This window comes from Pituophis catenifer, unplaced genomic scaffold (assembly GCF_029215685.1).
Source record: "Pituophis catenifer annectens isolate HBS135680 unplaced genomic scaffold, rPitCat1.0.hap2 SCAF_3, whole genome shotgun sequence".
NCBI classification, from domain to species: Eukaryota; Metazoa; Chordata; class Lepidosauria; order Squamata; family Colubridae; genus Pituophis; species Pituophis catenifer.
In genome coordinates, this window is record NW_027256883.1 from 161,333,285 (window position 1) to 161,352,743 (window position 19,459).

Genomic DNA, 19,459 nt, shown 5'->3' on the forward strand with positions numbered 1-19,459 from the left:
TATCTCCTATAGACTGAGGCATATAAGGAAAAGGCGATCCCAGATCCACCTTTATGTTGGTCTCTAAGGAACTGTCCCCTGACTGGAGTTTCTTGCCAACTGCTTGGTAAGATTTTTTTCGTGTGCTTGTGTGTGCCAAGTGATCTCATTTCATACAATTTTGAAAGAGGTCTTCCTTAGTGATGGAGCCAAAAGTCAGACTAATTGGAATGCTGGCATTTATGGGCTACTGCCTATTACTGAAGATAAACTAGATGGCATGGATCAGCCAGCTGTCCTGGAGACTCTGCCGAGTCTTTTGTTGTCTCCACCTTTCTTTGCTTGGCTGTCAGGTGTTGCTGTAATGAGCTGACAAAGGCCAAAGTGGGTTATTTCAGTCTTCCTCATCTTTGATGGACAGGGCTAAGCTACAGTATCTCATAGCAGGCAGTAGTATAATTAGTGCTATGAGTGGCAGAGTTTGTCTAACCTTAATAATGATTGGAGTCACAGGTTCTTTCATTTATTTCTAGAACCTGGAATCTACGAATACAAATATGACCTGCTTGGACAGGAGGCAGGAAGGGAGTAGCACCACTAACATATTTTAAAGGAAACACTGACTTGTTGAAAGGGTTGTGATTAGGTTTGGAAAATTTTTAATGCAGCCTATTCTAACATCCTCAATATGATTGTGTATCTTGCATGTTCAAAATTAATACCGCAGACTCGTATGCACTTATACACACACACACACAAATATAAACAAACAGTCTGAGATGGCCAGGTAGGTGGTGCAACAAGCAATGCAAAAAAATAATAATATCACAAATGGAATTTTGGAGCAAATAAGTATCCTTGTTTTCAGTTATGAAGCTTTTCTATATTGTTACATTCTGTAAAATCATGTGATTAATACATTTTTCCCTTTCTGTCTTCTTTCCAAGTCTCTATATCTTTCCACTCTACATTCTAACCAGTTACTGTCTTTCCCACCATATTGCACCCGATGGCCTTTAATTTCTTTTAAGAGCATGCTTGCTTTTAGTACCCCAACATTTATTTTAGCCTTCTCTTTTAGTGGTTTCTTTCTTTCTTTCTTTTTTTTTTTTGCACAAGGAAGTATACTTAAGGAATGCTTCCCTTTTACAGCTTTTAAGTTATTTCAACGCCAGTAAACTGACAAGCTTACAATCTTTTCTCTAAGTCCCCAATATTAAAGAACAATATTGCAGCTTTTTTTGTAGTGTTGAAAGCAACCAGCAGCCTTATGAAATCAGTTCAAACAATATCTTCTAATTTCAGCGAGCTTTTACCCTAGTTACATAATTATAGAGCAGTTACCCTTTCGCGGCAGGGTTCTCATACAATGTGCAATGAACCTCCCTAAGTCAGAAAGGAAATTGCTTTCACCTCTCTGAGGGCAACACAATCAAAGGAATGGCTGATTACCTGTGTATCAGCAAATCCAGAGAAAAGGAGGGCAGGCTCATGGAGCAACTAAGGTTCTTAAGGGTACCAGAACAGAAAACAAAGGCTTCCCATGAGACAGAAGTCAGTTCCTTAATTAGCTGATGAATTCCATCAAGGGCCAAGCATTGGGCAAATGGGCTATATCCATCTACAGAGAACAGCAGACGAAGTCTGTCTCGTGGAAACAAAATTCATCCTTGTAACTTACACAACATTATTCTGCTTTTCCTTCTCCTTTATAACTAGCTGATATATGTTAAACTGTTAAAGGGGGGAGCTGATAGGACAGCACAAGTGGTTCTTGGCAATTATCCACATGTTTGCTGCCAAGAGAGAGGAAGAGCCAACAGAGGGCAACTGATCAGCAAGTCACCACAACGGAGTTTAGAAATTACCAGATGCCAACACATGCACGTAAAATCCCTATGTAGTTAATTAACACAACAATAGAAAGTCAACATAAACTCAACTGTACAGATATGTGTTTATGAACTGTCAAATTATAATCTAATTACGTTGATGAATCTTCCCTGTTATAAACAGTATTTCAACAATCTTTCTGAGCAAGATGTGCAGTTAAAGCCTAAATCTGCCTCCCCCAGCAACTTTGGCATCTTTGATTGTGCTAGCAGAATTTGTTGTCAGTGCAGTCCCAATGCAACCGGAAGGTGACAGGTTGAAGAAACTGGCTTAAATAAATCTCAACTATATTTTAAATCCTGTTTTTGTGATATAATAATGCAAATATTTTCACTTAGAAGCAAAATATCAGCTTACACAAGTAACATTCATTTAGAATATTCCTTGCTTCAGGTTACAGAAAGTTAACATTGTGTATAGGAGATATCAGAAATAAGTAGAAATTGAATATATCAAAGTAGGAAATGCTTGTCTCTGGAATAGCAAAAATCATTTTAAGTACTTGCCTCCCAGTATTACTGTATATTGAGGATTCAGTATGAATCCGTAAAATTGTAAAGCAGAGGGAATGTTAATTAGTTTAAAGGTTACGAGGAAAATTAATGTATCCATGCATAGATCAAGTTTCTGGGAATGTTGTCATTAATATAGAGAGAGAGATTGTTTAAATTCAGATGCCCTAATCGGGTTCCAAAGGTCACTCTAGCACATTCCATAGCATGACATGATCAACATGATTATACTATCAACTACTCAAGACATTAAAAATAAAATGTATATATAGAAATTGATAAAAATTGGGGTTTTATTTGATGTTGAATTCCTTCTTGCAATAATTATTCCAAGAAAATATCTTTGTGAGGTAAATATTTCAAATTGTCTCACTGTTTTAATATTGATAAATGAATGGTTTAAAATTCCTATTGTTTTGGAGGAAAGGAAAATGTAAATGTAGGGCACAATAAGGAAGTTTTTACATAACCCTCTTAGACAACATGGTAGAGGGCTCATTTCTGCTTTTAGTCAAAAAGATCTAGACAGATTTTAAAAGCTCTACACAGCTTGAGAAGTGGGAAAAAGTGAATAGGATTTGATTAATAGGGAGAAATGCAAAATTCTCATTTGGGTAGGAAAATGCAAGGTCCATCTATAAGATGGGGAGATGTGTCTTGGCCGCATAATACACATGAAAGTGTCTAATTGCCCTTGTCAATCACAGATTAAGCAAGAGTGATGCAACTACTAAAAAGGTAAATGCTAGCTTGGGGTACATTAAAAGGAATATAGAGTGCTAATCTATCTATTGTTCCACTCTACTCTGCTCAGGGCAGACCCATATGTTCAATCCTGACCACTGCAGTTAAAAAGGATAGCAAAAAATTTAAAGAAGTTCTGAAGAGCACTTTGAAGATGGATAAAGTCTGGAAATATGCCCTGTGAGAAGTGGTTAAAGGCTCTTAACAAAATAACAGAGTTGGAAGGGACCTTGGAGGTCTTCTAGTCCAGCGGTCACCATGGACCACTGGTGGTCCGTGAGAAAATTTTGGTGGTTCCCAGAAAAATTATTTGCTTTTTTTATATTGCACTAAATCAGGGGTCCTCAAACTATGGCCCCTGGGCCGGATGTGTGCAATAAACATTTGTGTTGCTGCAGAGTCTTCCCCCTTCGGGGTCTTTTTGTGTGGGTCAGAGGGGGGCAGAAATTCTGACTTGGGGTCTGCTTCAGCCTCCTGGTGCGGGGCTTTGGGTGAAGGCTGGAGGGAAGCACCATTGATGGCGAAGAGCTGGAGGACCTTGTTCCAGTGGGACTGCATCATAGCCTGGAACTGGCTGACTATCTCAGCCTGCTGAGCCTCCAGGCGCTGGTACCTGGCCTTGCACTCCCGCAGGTCTTCCCTCTGTTTGGAAAACCTATGCTCATAGTCCTCAGTGAGGTGCTTCTGCTAAGCCTCCTTCTCTGTCAGATCCAATTTGAACTGAGCCGGCTGTTTTGCCAACTCTTTCTCATGGTGACTGCTTAACTCCAGCAATTGCTTTCTGTTGGGACTCTAAAGAGCCTGGGTGGGCAGGTGAGGAGTAGTGAATAGAAGCTGGAAAGGCTTCCCTCGATGTGAGTGACATTGAGTTGGCCACGCCCACCTAGTCACATGACCACCTTGCCACGCACACCCAGCCAGTCATTAGGCAGATCATATTAGTAGTCTGCGGGATTTAAAATTATGAATTTAGTGGTCCCTAAGGTCCAAAAGGTTGGTGACCCCTGTTCTAATCCAACCCCCTGCTCAGGCAGCAAACCCTATACCATTTCAGGCAAATGGTTGTCCAATTTTTTTCTTAAAAACTTGCAGTGTTGGAGCATTCACAACTTCTGGAGGCAAGCCATTCTACTGGCCTAGAACCTTAGTTCTAGGTTGCTTCTCTCCTTGATTAGTTTACACCCTTACTTCTTGTCCTGCCTTCAGGTGCTTTGGAGAATAGCTTGACTCCCTCTTCTTTGGGGCAACTCCTGAGATATCTTATTATATTTAATCTACAAAAAATACAACTAAGTGCAGATATTTTATCATATTTCCAAAATCTGAAGGGTTGTCGCACAGAAGAGGAGTGATGGATTCTATTGCTCCTAGAGCAGGAGCAGAAACAGTGGGTTAAAATTATAAAGAAGGAGGCACAGGATCAGAAAGAGCTTCCTTCAGCGGTGGGATTCGGCCAGTTCGCACCACTTCGGGAGAACCGGTTGTTAACTTTCTGAGCAGTTTGGTGAACTGGTTGTTGAAAGAAATCATTAGGGCAGAGAACCGGTTGTTAAATTATTTGAATCCCACCACTGGCTTCCTTCCTGCATGAAATATCAGCCAGTGAAAGAGGCTGCCATGTAACAGGGTAAATTCTCCTTCTCCAGAAGTCCGGAAATGGAGGTTAGAGGGTCGTCTGTCAGGAATGCTTTGGTGGCTCCTGCAGGGAGCTGAACGTTGGACTAGAACAGGGGTCTCCAACCTTAGCAACTTTAAGCCTGGCGGACTTCAACTCCCAGAATTCCCCAGCCAGCAAAGGTTTGCCTGTATATGGTCCTGATTTTGTTTAATAATCATAAACTTAAAACGAACCTTAATAGAAGAAAGAATGGTAATTTTAAACATTTGTGAATGCGATTTTGAATTATTTCATCAGAAATTAGAAAGTACAGTTTTCAATATGTGGAGCTATGTGTTGAGAGTGGAATGTGGCAATACTGTAAAGGTCATTCAGTTACTATGGAAAGAGTATTGCAGCCCTGATTTATCATTTTAGATTGATGTATTGGGTTTATTCTTTACTTTTGAATTAGTCTCTTTATGGCAAAATTGACAGATCCATCAATATTATTTTTTGTGACTGAAGTTTCATGTTCTGTTTAAAATTTGAGTTATTATAGGTATGATAATTATTTTGTATTTTTCTTCTCCTTTTTTCTTTCAATATTTCTAATATTTTTAATTAAAGCCTATAGGAAATGCTATTTTGTACTTTGAAAAACAAAGATGCTAGACTTTTGATCTAACCCAGAAAGGTGGTATATTTGTTGCCTATTTTAAATTGTGTATGTCATTCTGGAGAAAACAGAAAGATGTGGCTATCGGTAAATCTGTAGTTTGAAGTTGACCTGGTGACTTTGTGTATAAATCCAGAAAGATTCCTTAGCAACTGAATGCTAGTGGTCAGTGCTGCCTTCATTTTGGATTTGGGATGGGGGGGGCAGCTAACTTTGGGAATTGAGGTGCTCTTCTAGCCAAATACTAACCAAATCCAACTCCACTTAAACTTGTGTGATAAGGTTGGCTGCAGGTTATCAGCTACTAGATAAACACAACCGGCCTTATATTGAAGACCGGTGTTTTGCCCCCTTTTGCTATTCAAGAGCCCCCTGGGTTTTAAAACTGCAGCGGCCGAATAAATAAATAAAAGTCGACACAATAATTTCATGAATTATGTTTTCTCTTCTATGATAATCACAGTAGCAAACGATGATAACAATCAGAGTAACAGAAAAGAACATCAGACACCACACCGGATATTGAGCTTCAAATGGTCCACACTTATCATCAATCCATTGTAGATGCCCTGTGGGCAGCAGAATTAGGTGTCATCTAAGCTTGCTGCTCAGATTGTTGTCCAATTAATTAGTGCGTAAGATCTGCATAAGATCCAGCTGGAAGCATGGGGTGGGAGAAGTCTGCAAAACTGTGGCAGTCTAGTTTAAGGGCAATTAAATGCTGCAACTGTTTTTTGCCAGTAGAACTATGAATTCTTGGCCAGTTCTGAGTTAGTCCAAAAAACCAGATCTGAGAATTCATAGTTCAACTGGCAAAAACTGGTCCTCTATGATCGCTAGAGTTGGCAGATACATAGACTTAGCAGACATTACCTTAGAAAATTTTAGTCTAGATGCCTCATCTCTAAAAATGGCATATTCTGATTTTCAAATCATAATCTTACTGACGTGCCAATATATGCTACACTGTAATAACAAAGCCTCACTCTTGTCCCAGTCCCATTTGAATTTGAACTGCAGCCTTTCTACCCAAACCTTCAATGAAGGAAGTAAAGGTGGCTGTTATGCAGGCAGAGAACAAGAGCCAATGCCCCCAAAGCCTGTCCTGTCATTTAGGTAATGAAAACAAGGTCTCTTGGAATGGAGCAATTCACCAGGGATTTCAATGGATGGTTGGAGCTTGATGTATGAGGCGAGTTAAATTGGTATCAATAAATACTAACCCTGGAATGACGTTCTTTAATTATCAGCGCAGATTATACATCACTTCAAAGCAAACAAACAGCATGCATCAGGCCACAGAGGAGTCGTGTGCATAATGCTAAGCAGAGGCTAGCGCTAGCAGTGCCGCAGAGCAGCGGAGAACTGCAACCTGCAGAGACAGGAAAGTGCGTAGTATGTGTATGTGCACGAAACTGAGCAAAAAGCCTTCGATTTGGTCTCTTAAAAGTATTTGATTTCCGTAAATGCTTAAGAAAAGATGGGGAAGAGGGCAAGCAAGATGGGGGCACGAAGAGCTGCAACATCTTGTAAAAGAAAATTGGCATTTATTTTCCCTTTTGGTTGGCTTTACATACATGATGTATGCAGGGCTCTTTATCCTAATCCGTACTTCCTTCCTGCTTGAAATTGTATTCTGAGGTACAAAAGTTGCTCTTAAACATCTCTGGTCTCAGAATAGATTTTAGAAAGATTTTAGTATAACTTTTCATACCCGACACACTCCAGACGTGCTAGGCTACAATACTACCACTCAATTATTCATTAATCACGTGTGCATATTTGGTAGAAATAAGGGTTGCAGGGGAAAACATCTGGACTGTAGCAGGTTGGGAGATTTCAGAGTTATGAACATAGGGACCACATTGTCTCTGCCAGTCGAGTTTGGTCCACCAGGATACGTGCACTCCGATTCTATCAATCAAGCATTCATCTTGCGGGATCAAGGAAACATGCATCATCTCATGCAATTCCTGCCCTCTGGAATGATCCGCCCCTCCCCCAGAGATTGTGTGGTTCCAGCCTTATATCATTCAGGAAATTATTGAAGACCTGCTGTTGTAGGCTTTGGAAACACAGTGATTGTGGCGCCCCATTTTTGTTTTGTTTATTCTGCATTGTTTTGATCTTGTTTCGATTATTTTGGTCTTTTTTGCATCTTTCACATGCTTATATTCACTTGATATAGAAAATCTACACACTCCTGATAAAATGCCAGGTTTTTGATATGTAAAAAAAATTAGTCCAAGATAGTATTTTTTCCACCTTTAATATAACATATAAGCTGCACACTTATTTTATTTAGCCTATGGCAACGGTACATTAGCCAGGAGACTACAGTGCTAATACAGAGTTATATTACAGCCAGGGTTTGGCTGCCCAAGGATGCTAGTCCATTCGGTTGACACATCTGGCCTTTTTTCCCACGACTGATGTCATCTCACCTTCGAGTGTGGCATTCGGGCAGGTCCAGCATCGGTTGGATTTGTAGTTCCACATGAAGCACCTATTTTCTCACTGAAGTGGTACTTATTTATTTACTTGCATGTAGCATGCTTTCAAACTGCTAGGTTGACGGAAGCTGAGGCAACTGATGAGAGCTCAACCTGTAAAGCAGGAGCAGCTCCTCCATTGGAGAAGCAACATATGAAGTGAAATGAAAACCAGAACAAGCAGGCAGATGCAAAGACCATGGAGAATGGTCCCCAGAACACAATGGGAGAAAAATACATCACCAGAGAAGAGGACAAGAAATAATGGTTGGAAACTGATCAAAGAGAGAAGCAACCTGGAATTAAGGAGAAACTTCCTAACAGTAAGGACAATTAACCAATGGAACAGCTTGCCTTCAGATATCATGGGTACTCCATCATTGGAGGTTTTTAAAAAGAGACTGGACAGTCACTTGTCTGAGATTGTATAGGTTCTCCTGCTTGAGAAGGGGGCTGGACTAGAAGACCTCCAAGGTCCCTTCCAGCTCTATTCTATTCAAGTAACCCCTGAGCTCTGACAGAATGAGTGCCCATTATCTATGACCAACAAGGCTAAACAGCATCCAGGCAGATTGCTGTGGTCACTGGCAAATGAATTCTAATAGCACTTTTTAAGCAACTAAAAGGTCACATGGAAGGAAGTCAAGCTCTTATCTATTTTTCCAGAATGCAGCACATGGAAAAATGGCTGTAAGATGGTATCAGGTGGCAGAAATCAATTGAATCCAGAAAAAAAAAATCCTCCTATTATAAATAGTCTGAGAAAAGCAGCTAATTATTCCGAGAAGTGATCCCTGTGTTCAAGTAGAGGCTAAATAGCCACAGACTCTACTCGGGATGCTTCCATTTGAATTTCTGAAATGAGCAAGGAGGTCGATTCAATAACCTATAACTGACCTCAGCCAACCGTGGGATTCTAGCTTTTGTCTGGGGTTGGTATTGTAGAAAGTTAGCAACCACCCCTTTCCTAGAAGAATGAAATATTTTGGGAAATATTAAAAAGGCAGAATATTATGTTTCCCTGGATGAGAAATGGAGAAGCATGTTTTAAAGACAAAGCAGCTCCCACCTTCCTGCCCCCAGACCCTTTGTTAATGGGCCAGAGGTAGAAACCCAATCCTTTGTCAAAGGACATCTGCAACACAATAGGGCCCATCTAGCAACAGAAACTCACCACATGGCACCTGGGAAGATTACATCAGCCAGCAAGACTAGCTAAGACCCCCCACCCCCTGGGAGTCTGACAACCAATCAGGATACTCTTTCTGGGCCCCAGGAAGTTCAAAGCCAGAGAGAGTATAAAACCCTGGGTCTCGCTGTATCTTGGCCCTTTTCTATTCAGGAACTCAAGCCATGTGATCCTACCCACCATTAAACCATCTTTCCAAGCAGTCTCCATGTTTCCAGTGTCTTTTTCCCCCACTTGGAACTGAACCCAGAAGGATATTTCTTCCTACAGTATAATACCCCTATTTAAGAGCTGACTTGCCCAAGCTTCACTCAATTAGCGGTGAATTTCCTGCGGTCGCACAACACACGAGAACGCAAGTGAGGTGCCAGAACACGCTGAAGTCCTTTGTTGTTCAGTTTCAGTTGTGTGAAACATTGTGTGGGGCATCTCTGCGCAGATTGATTTAGGAACGCAGAGTGACGATTACTTACTAAATAACGAGGTCTTTTTTTCCCTCGTCCTTCCCGGGATAGGGAAGATGCTTTGTCGCTAGGATTTGCAGCTGAGGAAGAAGCTCTTGGACTCAATTACCCGTGGTGTGTGGCCTCCCATTGCGCCGAGAAGCAACCGAGGAACCCGCCTCGAGATTCCCGCATAGACAACAACCCTCCCCGCCCCCACCTCACGCGATTCCCCCACCCAGCTGCGGCTGCTCCTTCCCGGAACAGCGAAAACTCCTCCTCCCGGGCTCAGTGTGCGCTGGGCCGCAGACGCCGCTTCACCGCCTGTGCCATGGCCCCGCTGCGCTTTGCGGCGAACCTGGCCTGGCTCTTCCAGGAGGAGCCGACGCTAGTTCAGCGCATGGAGGCGGCTTCTCGGGTCGGATTCCGAGCAGTTGAGCTGGGCTTCCCTTACGCCTCCGGCGCCCCAGAGCTGCGCGCGGCTGCAGAACGGGACGGGCTGGAGGTGGTCCTGCTCAATACTCCGCCGGGTAGCCGATGGCCTTGTTAATTGCTTTTCGGAGACTTCGCCTGCTCTCTTCGCCTGCCGCCCCCGATCTCCCCTTTCTCTTCCCCGACTTTGAGTAGCGGCGGCTGAAATCTCAGTGGGTTCCTTAGAATGCGGGTAGTAGACCTGTGCCACCCGTGTGGATCGGGCGAAAATTGGAGGTGGTCTTCGCTTTGCATCTCATACAACCAAAATAATTTAGTGTTCCTTCTTTGTGAAGCCACCCAGCTATTAAAGGCACCGGGTTGTTAAACAAAAAAAAAGGGGGAATCACCAGCACATTTGTTACTTGCTTCATCAACTGGGAAACAAACATCTGCCAGTTCTGTTATATGGATCAATACCACTTATACTCCAAGCTTTTTGAAGGGTCTGGAATTTGTACTTTAGCTGACCATCTGTCTTCTAAAAAAAAAACCCCTCACTTCAAAATAGTGGCAGATCAGAGGAAAAGCTGATAAATTTGCCCCGTCAAAGAACTCTTTTCTCAATGGTCCTTGCCAATATGTAGAGATCAATTTGTGCTGTCCTTTTTTTCCAGGGAACCAAGAGAAAGGTGATATGGGTTTAGGAGCAGTGCCTGGACGCCAGCCTGAATTCCGGGAAGCTGTGGCTTTGGCTGTGAAGTATGCCAAAGAACTGAAATGTCCAAGGTAATAATGAAGATAAACCTTGAGCCAATGATAGATGTGTCCCTTTACCAGCTGGATACCCTCCAGATGTACTATAGCAATAGCAATAGCATTTAGCCTTATATACCGCTTTACAGTGCTTTACAGCCCTCTCTAAGTGGTTTACACAGACAGCATATTGCCCCCAACAATCTGGGTCCTCATTTTATCCACCTCGGAAGGATGGAAGGCTGAGTCAACCTTGAGCCTGGTGAGATTTGAACTGCCAAATTGCAGGTAGCTAGCAGTCAGCAGAAGTAGCCTGCAGTGCTGCACTCTAACCACTGCGCCACCATGGCGCATAATACTGGCTACTATAATACTCTCACCATATTTTGTCAGGGAGCATGATGACTAAGTCTGGACTTTCAGAAGATGTCCAGTTGGGGAAGTCTGGGAAAATTTCTTTATATGTGGTCATCACTTAATTAGCATTTATTTAGCGACTGTTCAAAGTTATGACAGTGCTGAAAAAAGTGACTTATGACTGATGGTTGCATTTCGGATGGTCCCAGCACCCCACAACCCCCCATGATAGCCATTTGTAAGCTTCCAGCCAGCTTCCAATAAGCAAAATCAATAGGGAAGCCGGCAGAAGGTTGCAAGTTGTAGTCACGTGTCAATGCACTTAACAAGCACAAATGGGACTGCTGGAAACTGCTGACATAAGGTCACTGTGGTCACGTGATGTTTTGTTTAGTGAGCACATAGCTTAGCAACGGGGTTGCCTGTCTCTTCCCAGGGCTGAGAGTGACTGACCCAAGGTCACCCAGCTGGTTTGGTGCCCAATGTGGGACTAGAACTCACAGTCTCCTGATTCCTAGCCTGACCACTACAGCAAACTCTCTCTTACATCTCTCCCATAGTCTGTTATAAAATATATTTTTCTATGCAGGAAACAATCAATCGTACATTTCCTTTTGGCTTGATGCTCTGTTATCGAAGAGGGAATTTTTATAAATCTCACTGGCACATTAGAAGGGAATGATACAGGCAGGTGCAGCCTTGCTCCTCCCAGATCCAAGCAAAAGTGTATCCTTTTTAACTGGGAAAGAATCAGAATAAATGGATGTGTCTGTTACTTACTGAGTCTGGCAGCAGCCTTGATGGATGTTGTAAGAGACAGATTTACTTGCTTTTATCTTGCTTCTTGGAAGTGGGGGAAGGGGGAATCTGGAGCTTTCCATGTCCCATAATGGAAAGGGAAGAAGAGACCTTGGAGAGCATCTAGTATGAATCCTCTACCTAAAGCAGGAATCCACTAATAAATAGACATCCAGCCTCTGCTCATGCATTTCCAGTGAAGGGAAGTTCAATTCCTTGCGGCAATCTGTTCCATTGTTGAATATTTTTTGATTTAGACTTTTTTTCTTTATGTCTCACCCCAATCTCCTTCCTAGTGGTTAAACCTTTTTTTTAAAAAAAAATCTGTCTTCTGGAACAACTCTGAGCTTGTCACCTTGTCTTCAATCTGACAGCCCTTCGGATGCTCAAGAGATAGCTGTGGTATTTCTCTGCAGTGTTCTCCTAGGTAAACATTCCCAATGCTTCTATCCATTCCTCATAAATTTACAGGCATTTTATTAAATTGGGTAGCTTTTCACCAGGCAAGTTCCAATGTCCTTATTAAATGAGGTTGACCACTACTGAATATAATACTCTGTTTGACCAGTTAAGAATTAGCAGAAACAATTACTTTTTATAGTGAACATAGGAATGCATTTTTTTTCAAACTGCATCACACTGTTGGCTCATTTCAGTTTATAATCCATTAAAATATTCAGATTCTTTTCACATGTACCAATTTACATGCAGCAAAAATATTCCTAAAATACTGGAATTTATCAGGATTACATTGCTACCAATCTCAATAGCACCATTTTGAGAAGGCTGCAGTAGGGAAATTACCTGATTAAAGTAATTGGCTATGTTTCCACAACACACTGAACTACCACTGCATTTTAGACTAGCATGCTGTGCCAAACTAGCACGTGTAGTTTTCTGAATATCACATAAACTCAAATAATGGGATTGGGTGAACCACTGTTGACTGTACCACAGTTGCACTGAGCCCACTCCCTAAGCAAAGCATCTTTTTCAGATTGATGGGCTGCTTTAATGTTTAACAGAGAAGTACGGTACTCGTGTATGGTCCAATGCAATTCTTCTGAAGGATTTTGAAAGACACTCTTTTAAGTACATCACAGGGATGACCTAAAGGAGGCAATTCAGTTTAGGTTGACTGTAATTACAGGCTTTAAGGTGGATAAATTGCAGCAGCTGCAATGATCCAGAGGAACCAAGATATCTTGAGTTTCAAAATTGATAGAAGAAAACCTGGACAACAACATATACCGGTAACCATGTCAGTAGCGATTAGTGGTGCAATGCCCAAGGTTAAAACAATAACTACAATAAAGCACATCAGCAGCACCAATGCCCACCTAACTCCTTCTTCAAATGCTTGGGGAAAATAACCCCACCTTGATTTTTCTTGACACAGGATGAAGCGAAGAGTCGCACTGGTAGGCTTCCAAGTTTCTGGATTCTACCCTACAGCAATAAAGAGCATTCTGAATCCCTATCCTGCCTGTTTCTTGACTCTGCCCGTCTTGAAGGGCTGACAGCAGGATTATTGGTAGTTTTATTAAAAGCAAAGGCCTATTCTTTTTATTTCATGTACTTCCTGCCATTTCTTCCTCCAGGTTTTCCTCATAGTTACCACATTGTGAGATAAGTTGGGCTCAAGAGATTGGCGCAAGTGGGCTTCCACAGCTCAGCCTCCCCTGTATCACACTGGTGTCTTTTAAGTTGTCTGTTTTGTATTAATAGAAAAGCCAGAAATATGTACTCATATGACTTATAAGTAGAAATCCCATTTGGGGAACAGGGATATATGGCATCTGTCATTGATAATGACAGATTCCCAAGTTTAGTGCTCTTCACACTATATTTCTTTTTTCTTTGCTGCTTGAGAAGGAAAAAAAAGTAGTGAAGCACATATAGCTTCATCCTTTTATATTATTTTAATTGATTGGGAAAAATGAATACCAATCATTACAAAGCAAAGCCTCTGATCAGCATTGCCACATATGATTACACAAGCATAATCTTATATAGCATTGTTGATTAGTACCTATTCTTCATCTGTAAAGCAAGGAATGAAAATGGTGAGGGAGAAAATCAGTCTTTCTTACCCAATTGTATATGTCCCACTTGCTTGTTAAATGGCCCAAAGGTACATTAATCTTCCTATAGTGAGCTTGTATGTACAGTTCATGGTATCTATGCGCCAATCTAAGTGAAGCCAGGCGATCTTACATTAAATAAACTAACTGCACCTTGTATAGTTCTGAATTACATGATTCAAGAGGGAGTGGATTCACTCACAGAAAGTCCGCATGCAATGATATATGCTAACTGTTTAATGCACTTCATGGATCATTGCTTCTTAGGGCATAATTAAATTGGGAATAAAAGAGCTTTTACCATAGTCACATTGTAGCAGCAGCCGAGATATCTTGATCCAAGTACAGAAAGACACAACTTCCCTCATTCCTACCCCTGCTAGTTTGTACAAGAAACAGTTGACTGAGCTTTCTTCTGCACTGATGCAGCTCTATGTTTTTAGGATCCATCTTATGGCTGGCCGATTTCCTACAGGTGCTAAAAGGGATGCTGTGTCAACTGAGATGGAAGCCACCTTTATTGAAAACCTCAAATACGCTGCTGACATCTTGAAACAAGTATGGACTGAGTGGAAATGGGAGAATTACCAGATTGCCCTGCTTCTCCCAGAAAGGGAAAGGATTCTATTTAATATTGGTTTTATTTGTGTGGAGGTGGGGTGTGGGGTGTGTGTGTTGAGACTATTACTCTCCAGATGTTGCTGAACTGCAACTCTTCCCCCTGTGAGAGCCAGACTGGCTACTGGGGATTGTTAGTTAAACTTTCCTGAACTCCAATTTCCAAGAATTCCATAGAATCAAAAGAACAGCAAGAACAGACTGCTCAGAAAAGCTATAATCCAATTACAGGTAGACCTCGCTTACTACCTTGTGCAATGTTTAAAGTTACAGTAGTGCTGCAAAAAAAAAAACCCTTTGCAACAAACATTTACAACCTTTGCAGCCTTTCTCTCAGTCATGTATTTGTAATTACAATCAGTCAGTAGACAGTACTAGACGCTGTCTTGTCTCTCATTCATTTCCGCCACTCCCCCTTTGCAGAGGGGGGACATTGCCTAAACAAGTGATCTGTTTAGGCAATTTCTCCTTTGTCTGAACCATTTTTCCTTCCTCCCCTCATACTAAGTTGTTTGCATAGTAAGCTAGTGCATTCCTTTCAAAGTGTATTCCCCACTGTGTGCCTTACTCTCTTGTAATCCTTTCTTCTCCAATGAATGTAAATACAAATGTGATTTCCCTTTTGCTAATTATCTCAGCATTCCAAAAGGTGAGGGAGTGGGGAAAAAGTGTAAGTAAAATTGTAAGCGGTCTCAGTCTTGTGATTTTCCACTTCATTGCTGTGTCACCTAGCAACCAAGCTGGCAGTCTCAATTGCGGTTGCTAAATGAGGACTATCTGTAATTCCCGAGTTTATGTTACTAACTCCAGGATGACAGGCAGCAAGGGAAAATTGTTGTACACAAGGGATATGGAACTACCCGTGAGATTAGGCAGAACTGAAACACAAGGGCTGAAGCCTAAAAGCAAACTTTCCATGATATGCTATTCTTAAAACTTCCAAATTTCAATTCCCTTTCTGTGTGTATTCCTGCAGGAAAATCTGATTGGATTACTGGAGCCTATTAATAACCAGATTAGTGATCCCAATTATTTTTTGACCACACCACAGCAAGGTAAGACAACGTGTGAAACTTCCCTTTCATAGGCAGAGAACTGCATAGAAAGAGTAGAAGTTCTCTTTCCTCAACAGTTCTCGATTGCACTGAGAAAATAGAGGAGATTAAAACCCTTCCCAACTACCATCCCACTTTGCTAATTCCCAGTGAATCCTTTAAGACAGAACTATCAAACTCGATTTCATTGGGGGCCGCATCGGGGTTGTGTTTGATCTCAGGGGTTTGGGTGTGGTCATCTTTACATTGCTCATGTCGGGGGTGTCTGTGGTGGCCCAAGCACTCTGCCAGCAAAAACGGGCTCCCGAGCTCCGTTTTCGGCCATTACGGCCTCCTGCAGCCCTCTGCCAGTGAAAACGGAAAGTGCACCCCAGGGGTGGCTTCTACATTATTTTACTACTGGTTCTGTGGGCGTGGCTTATTTTGTGGGTGTGGCTTGGAGGTCATGTGACTAGGTGGCCGTGGCTAGCTGGTCAGAGTCATTTCTGGAAGGTCCTCGCACTTACGACCAGTCTTCGCACTTACGACCCAACTCATTTGTTTGCTTTTAACACTGATCAGCTGTAGGACGGCCCTTTGAAGCCCCGCGGCAAGAGTTTAAACAGTTTTTTTCACTCTAGTCATCAGCTGGGACTCAGGAGGCAGCAATAGATTGGGGGTGGGACCAAATAAAAGGTAAGAATAACATGGGTGGGGGGGGGAGAACCGGTTCGGTGACGTCATATCGTCACCGTTACTGGCTCGGCCGAACCGGACCGAACCAGGAGGAACCCACCACTGGTGCACCCTCCTGAGCTTTGTTTTTGTTGGCAGAGGGTGGCAGGAGGCTGTCCCTGGGAGGGCCATGCACAGCCCTCCCGAGCTCCGTTTTCGATGGCAGAGGCACCGTGGGCCAAGTCCTTCGCTGTTTCCAGGGTGGCCCCATGAGCCAGATCTAAGCACCCTGTGGGCCGGATTCAGCCCGCAGGCCTTGAGTTTGACACCCCTGCTATAAGGGCAGAAAGTAGACATGCTGTAATGAATAATTTTGTGGTTACTTGGTTCTTGGTAACAGCAGACAATAAAACAGAATGAGGGTCATTAGGATGTTTGGATTGGCTACATCAACAATCTGTGGCCCATAGGTTCCTCTTTGTTTTAGAGTTGGCTATAGTAGTGCTAGATATGTAGAGGATAAAATCAGTTGATAACCTAAATCTGTATTCTTTCAGCTGCTACCATTTTGGAAAAGGTGGGAAGACCCAATTTGAAGCTACAGCTGGTGAGTGCCATTAGATATGTTTTTTAAGGGAATGTTGGGCTAGGTAACTCAGAATAGCCTGCTCACTGGTTAGGCCTGCTCACTGCCCAGGAATTCCAGAGTCACCTGGGAAGCCAGCAGAGGGCACAAGTTGCTCCGATAACTCACTCAGACTTTTTCTTCCTCCTGCAGTCCACCCCTACCAGCATGCATTGTCCCCCCCCCCACACACACATACATGTAGCCTGAGCTGGCCCTCCCAGGGCCTCTCTGACTCACATGGACCCTATGGCAGTCTTTCAGGACCTCTTTCAATTCCTCCCCCCCCCGGCACTCCTTACCTGGGGTTTCCTCTTCTTGCGTAATGGCCCACATCTCTTGGAATTATGACGGCAATGGGGATTGCCATTGCTAAATGATGCATGTGGTCATCTGACATTGCATTTTACAACCATATGACAGTCACAGCAATCCCAGTCACAATTATCATTATAATGAGAGGATTACCTGAATTTAAAATAAAAACTTAGATGGGGTTCCTTGGTGCCACTTTGGACTGGCAGGGTGTAGAGGTAGTCCTTGATTTACAAGTTCATTTAGTGACCGTTCAAAGTTACAACGGCACTGGGAAATGTGACTTATGTTTTTCACACTTATGACTTTTGCAGCATCCCCACGATCATGTGATCAAAATTCAGATGCTTGGCAACTAGTTCTTATTTATGACCGCTGTGGTGTCCCATGGTCATGTGATCACCTTCTGCGACCTTCTGACAAGCAAAGTCAATGGAGAAGCCACATTCACTTAACAACTGGGTTACTAACTTATCAGCTGCAGTGATTCACTTAACAACTGTGGCAAAAAAGGTCATAAAATGGGGCAAATTAAATGTCTCAATAACAGAAACTGGGCTCAATTGTGGTTGTAAGTCGAGGACTACCCGCATTATGTAATGTGCAAAAATTAAATGCTGGTTTCTAGTACAATGTGAGAACAGTCTTAAGGGGTGTCTAACTGGCAGCCCATGGGCCAGATATGTCACACACAGGCCACACACACACACCCCAGCTCCACGAAGGGAAAATAACATCATGATACATCACGTGACAGCAACGTGATGCGGTGAGTTTGACACCCGTGGTCTTAATAGATCAGGGCAAAGCCCATTTTACACAATGTTGTTTTTCATGCTGACTGTGATCAGATACTTCCATTCAGTCAGAAATATACACTTCTCCTATTGTTCCCCTATTTGAGACTTTCTGCCCCCCACCCCAATTCAGAGGTAATACTGAATTTGAAAAAGGAGACAGATTATGGCTTGAGCTGAAGATCTACTTTTTGCTCTACAGGATATTTTCCATTGCCAGATCATGAATGGTAATCTGACACAGAATTTAAAGACATATTTCCCAATTATTGGTAAGCTAGAAAGAGTGATATGCTCTGTTGCTTGTTTCAGTTTTTTTAAATTAAGGGGACAAGGCTAGAATCAGGTAGAGCAAATAAGAAATGCCTGATATTTACTGTCTTCTTCTGTAGGACATATTCAAATTGCCCAAGTACCAGAACGACATGAGCCTGATAGCCCTGGAGAATTGAACTTCCCTTACTTATTCCAGTTACTGGAGTCAATGAATTATAGTGGTTACATAGGCTGTGAATATAAACCAAAAGGCAAGTTTTATTTTATGCGAACGGGAAAAATCTTGTTATATGAAATTGATTATTACATGTTGGAAGCTTTGGCCAGCCAGCTCTGCAATTTCAGAGACTGGAGGTTAGCTGTCAAAATATTATTTTTGCTTAATATAAGTCTTTATGGTTCCTCTGCAGGTAACACACTGGATGGATTAAACTGGCTGTACACATACTGGGAAGATCATTGTATGTGAAAAGTTGGAAAAAATTGAAATAAAAGACCATTATAGATGGAGTAACCAACAGCAACAATTGCTGTATTCCCCCCAGAGGGAACAACCACTCTTTTGCTACTGCCTGAGCTACCAAAAGCACCCCATTATTTTACATTAATAGGATGATATTTCTTAGTAAAGTAAGATGCTCAGTATGTTTGTTTTTATCTGGATTAAAGCTGAAAATCATATCACTCAGTGTTCCATGATAAAATGATATTCCTGCTAGGAGTTTTCTTAATTACATATTCTACTTTGATTTTTTTTTTAAGATGCAAAGCATTTGCACCCCCACATTCTGAATACAATAACAAAGACTGGCCAAAGGAGTGCAAAATTATGGTGAGCACTCCCAAAGATGTTGGCATCCCTTTTTCTTCCTGCTAACAATTAATGGGAAACAGTTTGATCCAAAGAAAAGAAAGTCATGTCACTCCAGATGTAGCTCAACAGTGCCACTTGGTGGGTCTAGAAAAAGAAATCTTTGATTTTTGTAAATTTGCCTTTTCCTTGCATGATGTCCTGTTTCTACTCAGAAAAACAGCTGGATCCACTATGTAACATTAAAATCTGTTAAGTGTTTGACAGAACTCTTGGGAATCCAGGCCAGCTGTCTTAGAGAATACATCAGCATATTCTATAACAACAGGATAAGAATCTGACAGTGCTTCCACCTATCTTGACACAAAGTTGTT

The 19,459-nt window shown here is 42.1% G+C and overlaps 1 protein-coding gene and 1 long non-coding RNA gene across 2 annotated transcripts; one reads left to right on the forward strand and one right to left on the reverse strand.

Moving 5' to 3' along the window:
• Nucleotides 1-7,654: 7,654 nt before the first annotated feature.
• On the reverse strand, nt 7,655-9,714 carry LOC139315276 (uncharacterized). Its single transcript, XR_011600251.1, has 2 exons — nt 9,559-9,714; nt 7,655-8,030 (listed from the first exon to the last, which is right to left on the reverse strand). It is a non-coding gene; the product is annotated as an uncharacterized lncRNA (long non-coding RNA).
• A 111-nt stretch (nt 9,715-9,825) lies between these two features.
• Nucleotides 9,826-18,958, forward strand: HYI (hydroxypyruvate isomerase (putative)). The gene is made up of 8 exons (XM_070941425.1): nt 9,826-10,058; nt 10,617-10,728; nt 14,378-14,492; nt 15,529-15,607; nt 16,819-16,868; nt 18,201-18,270; nt 18,391-18,525; nt 18,685-18,958. The coding sequence occupies exons 1-8, from the start codon at nt 9,860-9,862 to the stop codon at nt 18,741-18,743; spliced, it is 819 nt and encodes a 272-aa protein (XP_070797526.1). The 5' UTR covers nt 9,826-9,859; the 3' UTR covers nt 18,744-18,958.
• Nucleotides 18,959-19,459: the final 501 nt, after the last annotated feature.

Bases quoted from the DNA above. Each gene is read 5' to 3' on its own strand.
- HYI (XM_070941425.1), top strand. From the start codon at position 9,860: ATGGCCCCGCTGCGCTTTGCGGCGAACCTGGCCTGGCTCTTCCAGGAG. The intron at 10,059-10,616 runs GTAGCCGATGGC...CTTTTTTTCCAG, and splicing joins CCTGCTCAATACTCCGCCGG to GGAACCAAGAGAAAGGTGAT. The intron at 10,729-14,377 runs GTAATAATGAAG...CTATGTTTTTAG, and splicing joins AAAGAACTGAAATGTCCAAG to GATCCATCTTATGGCTGGCC.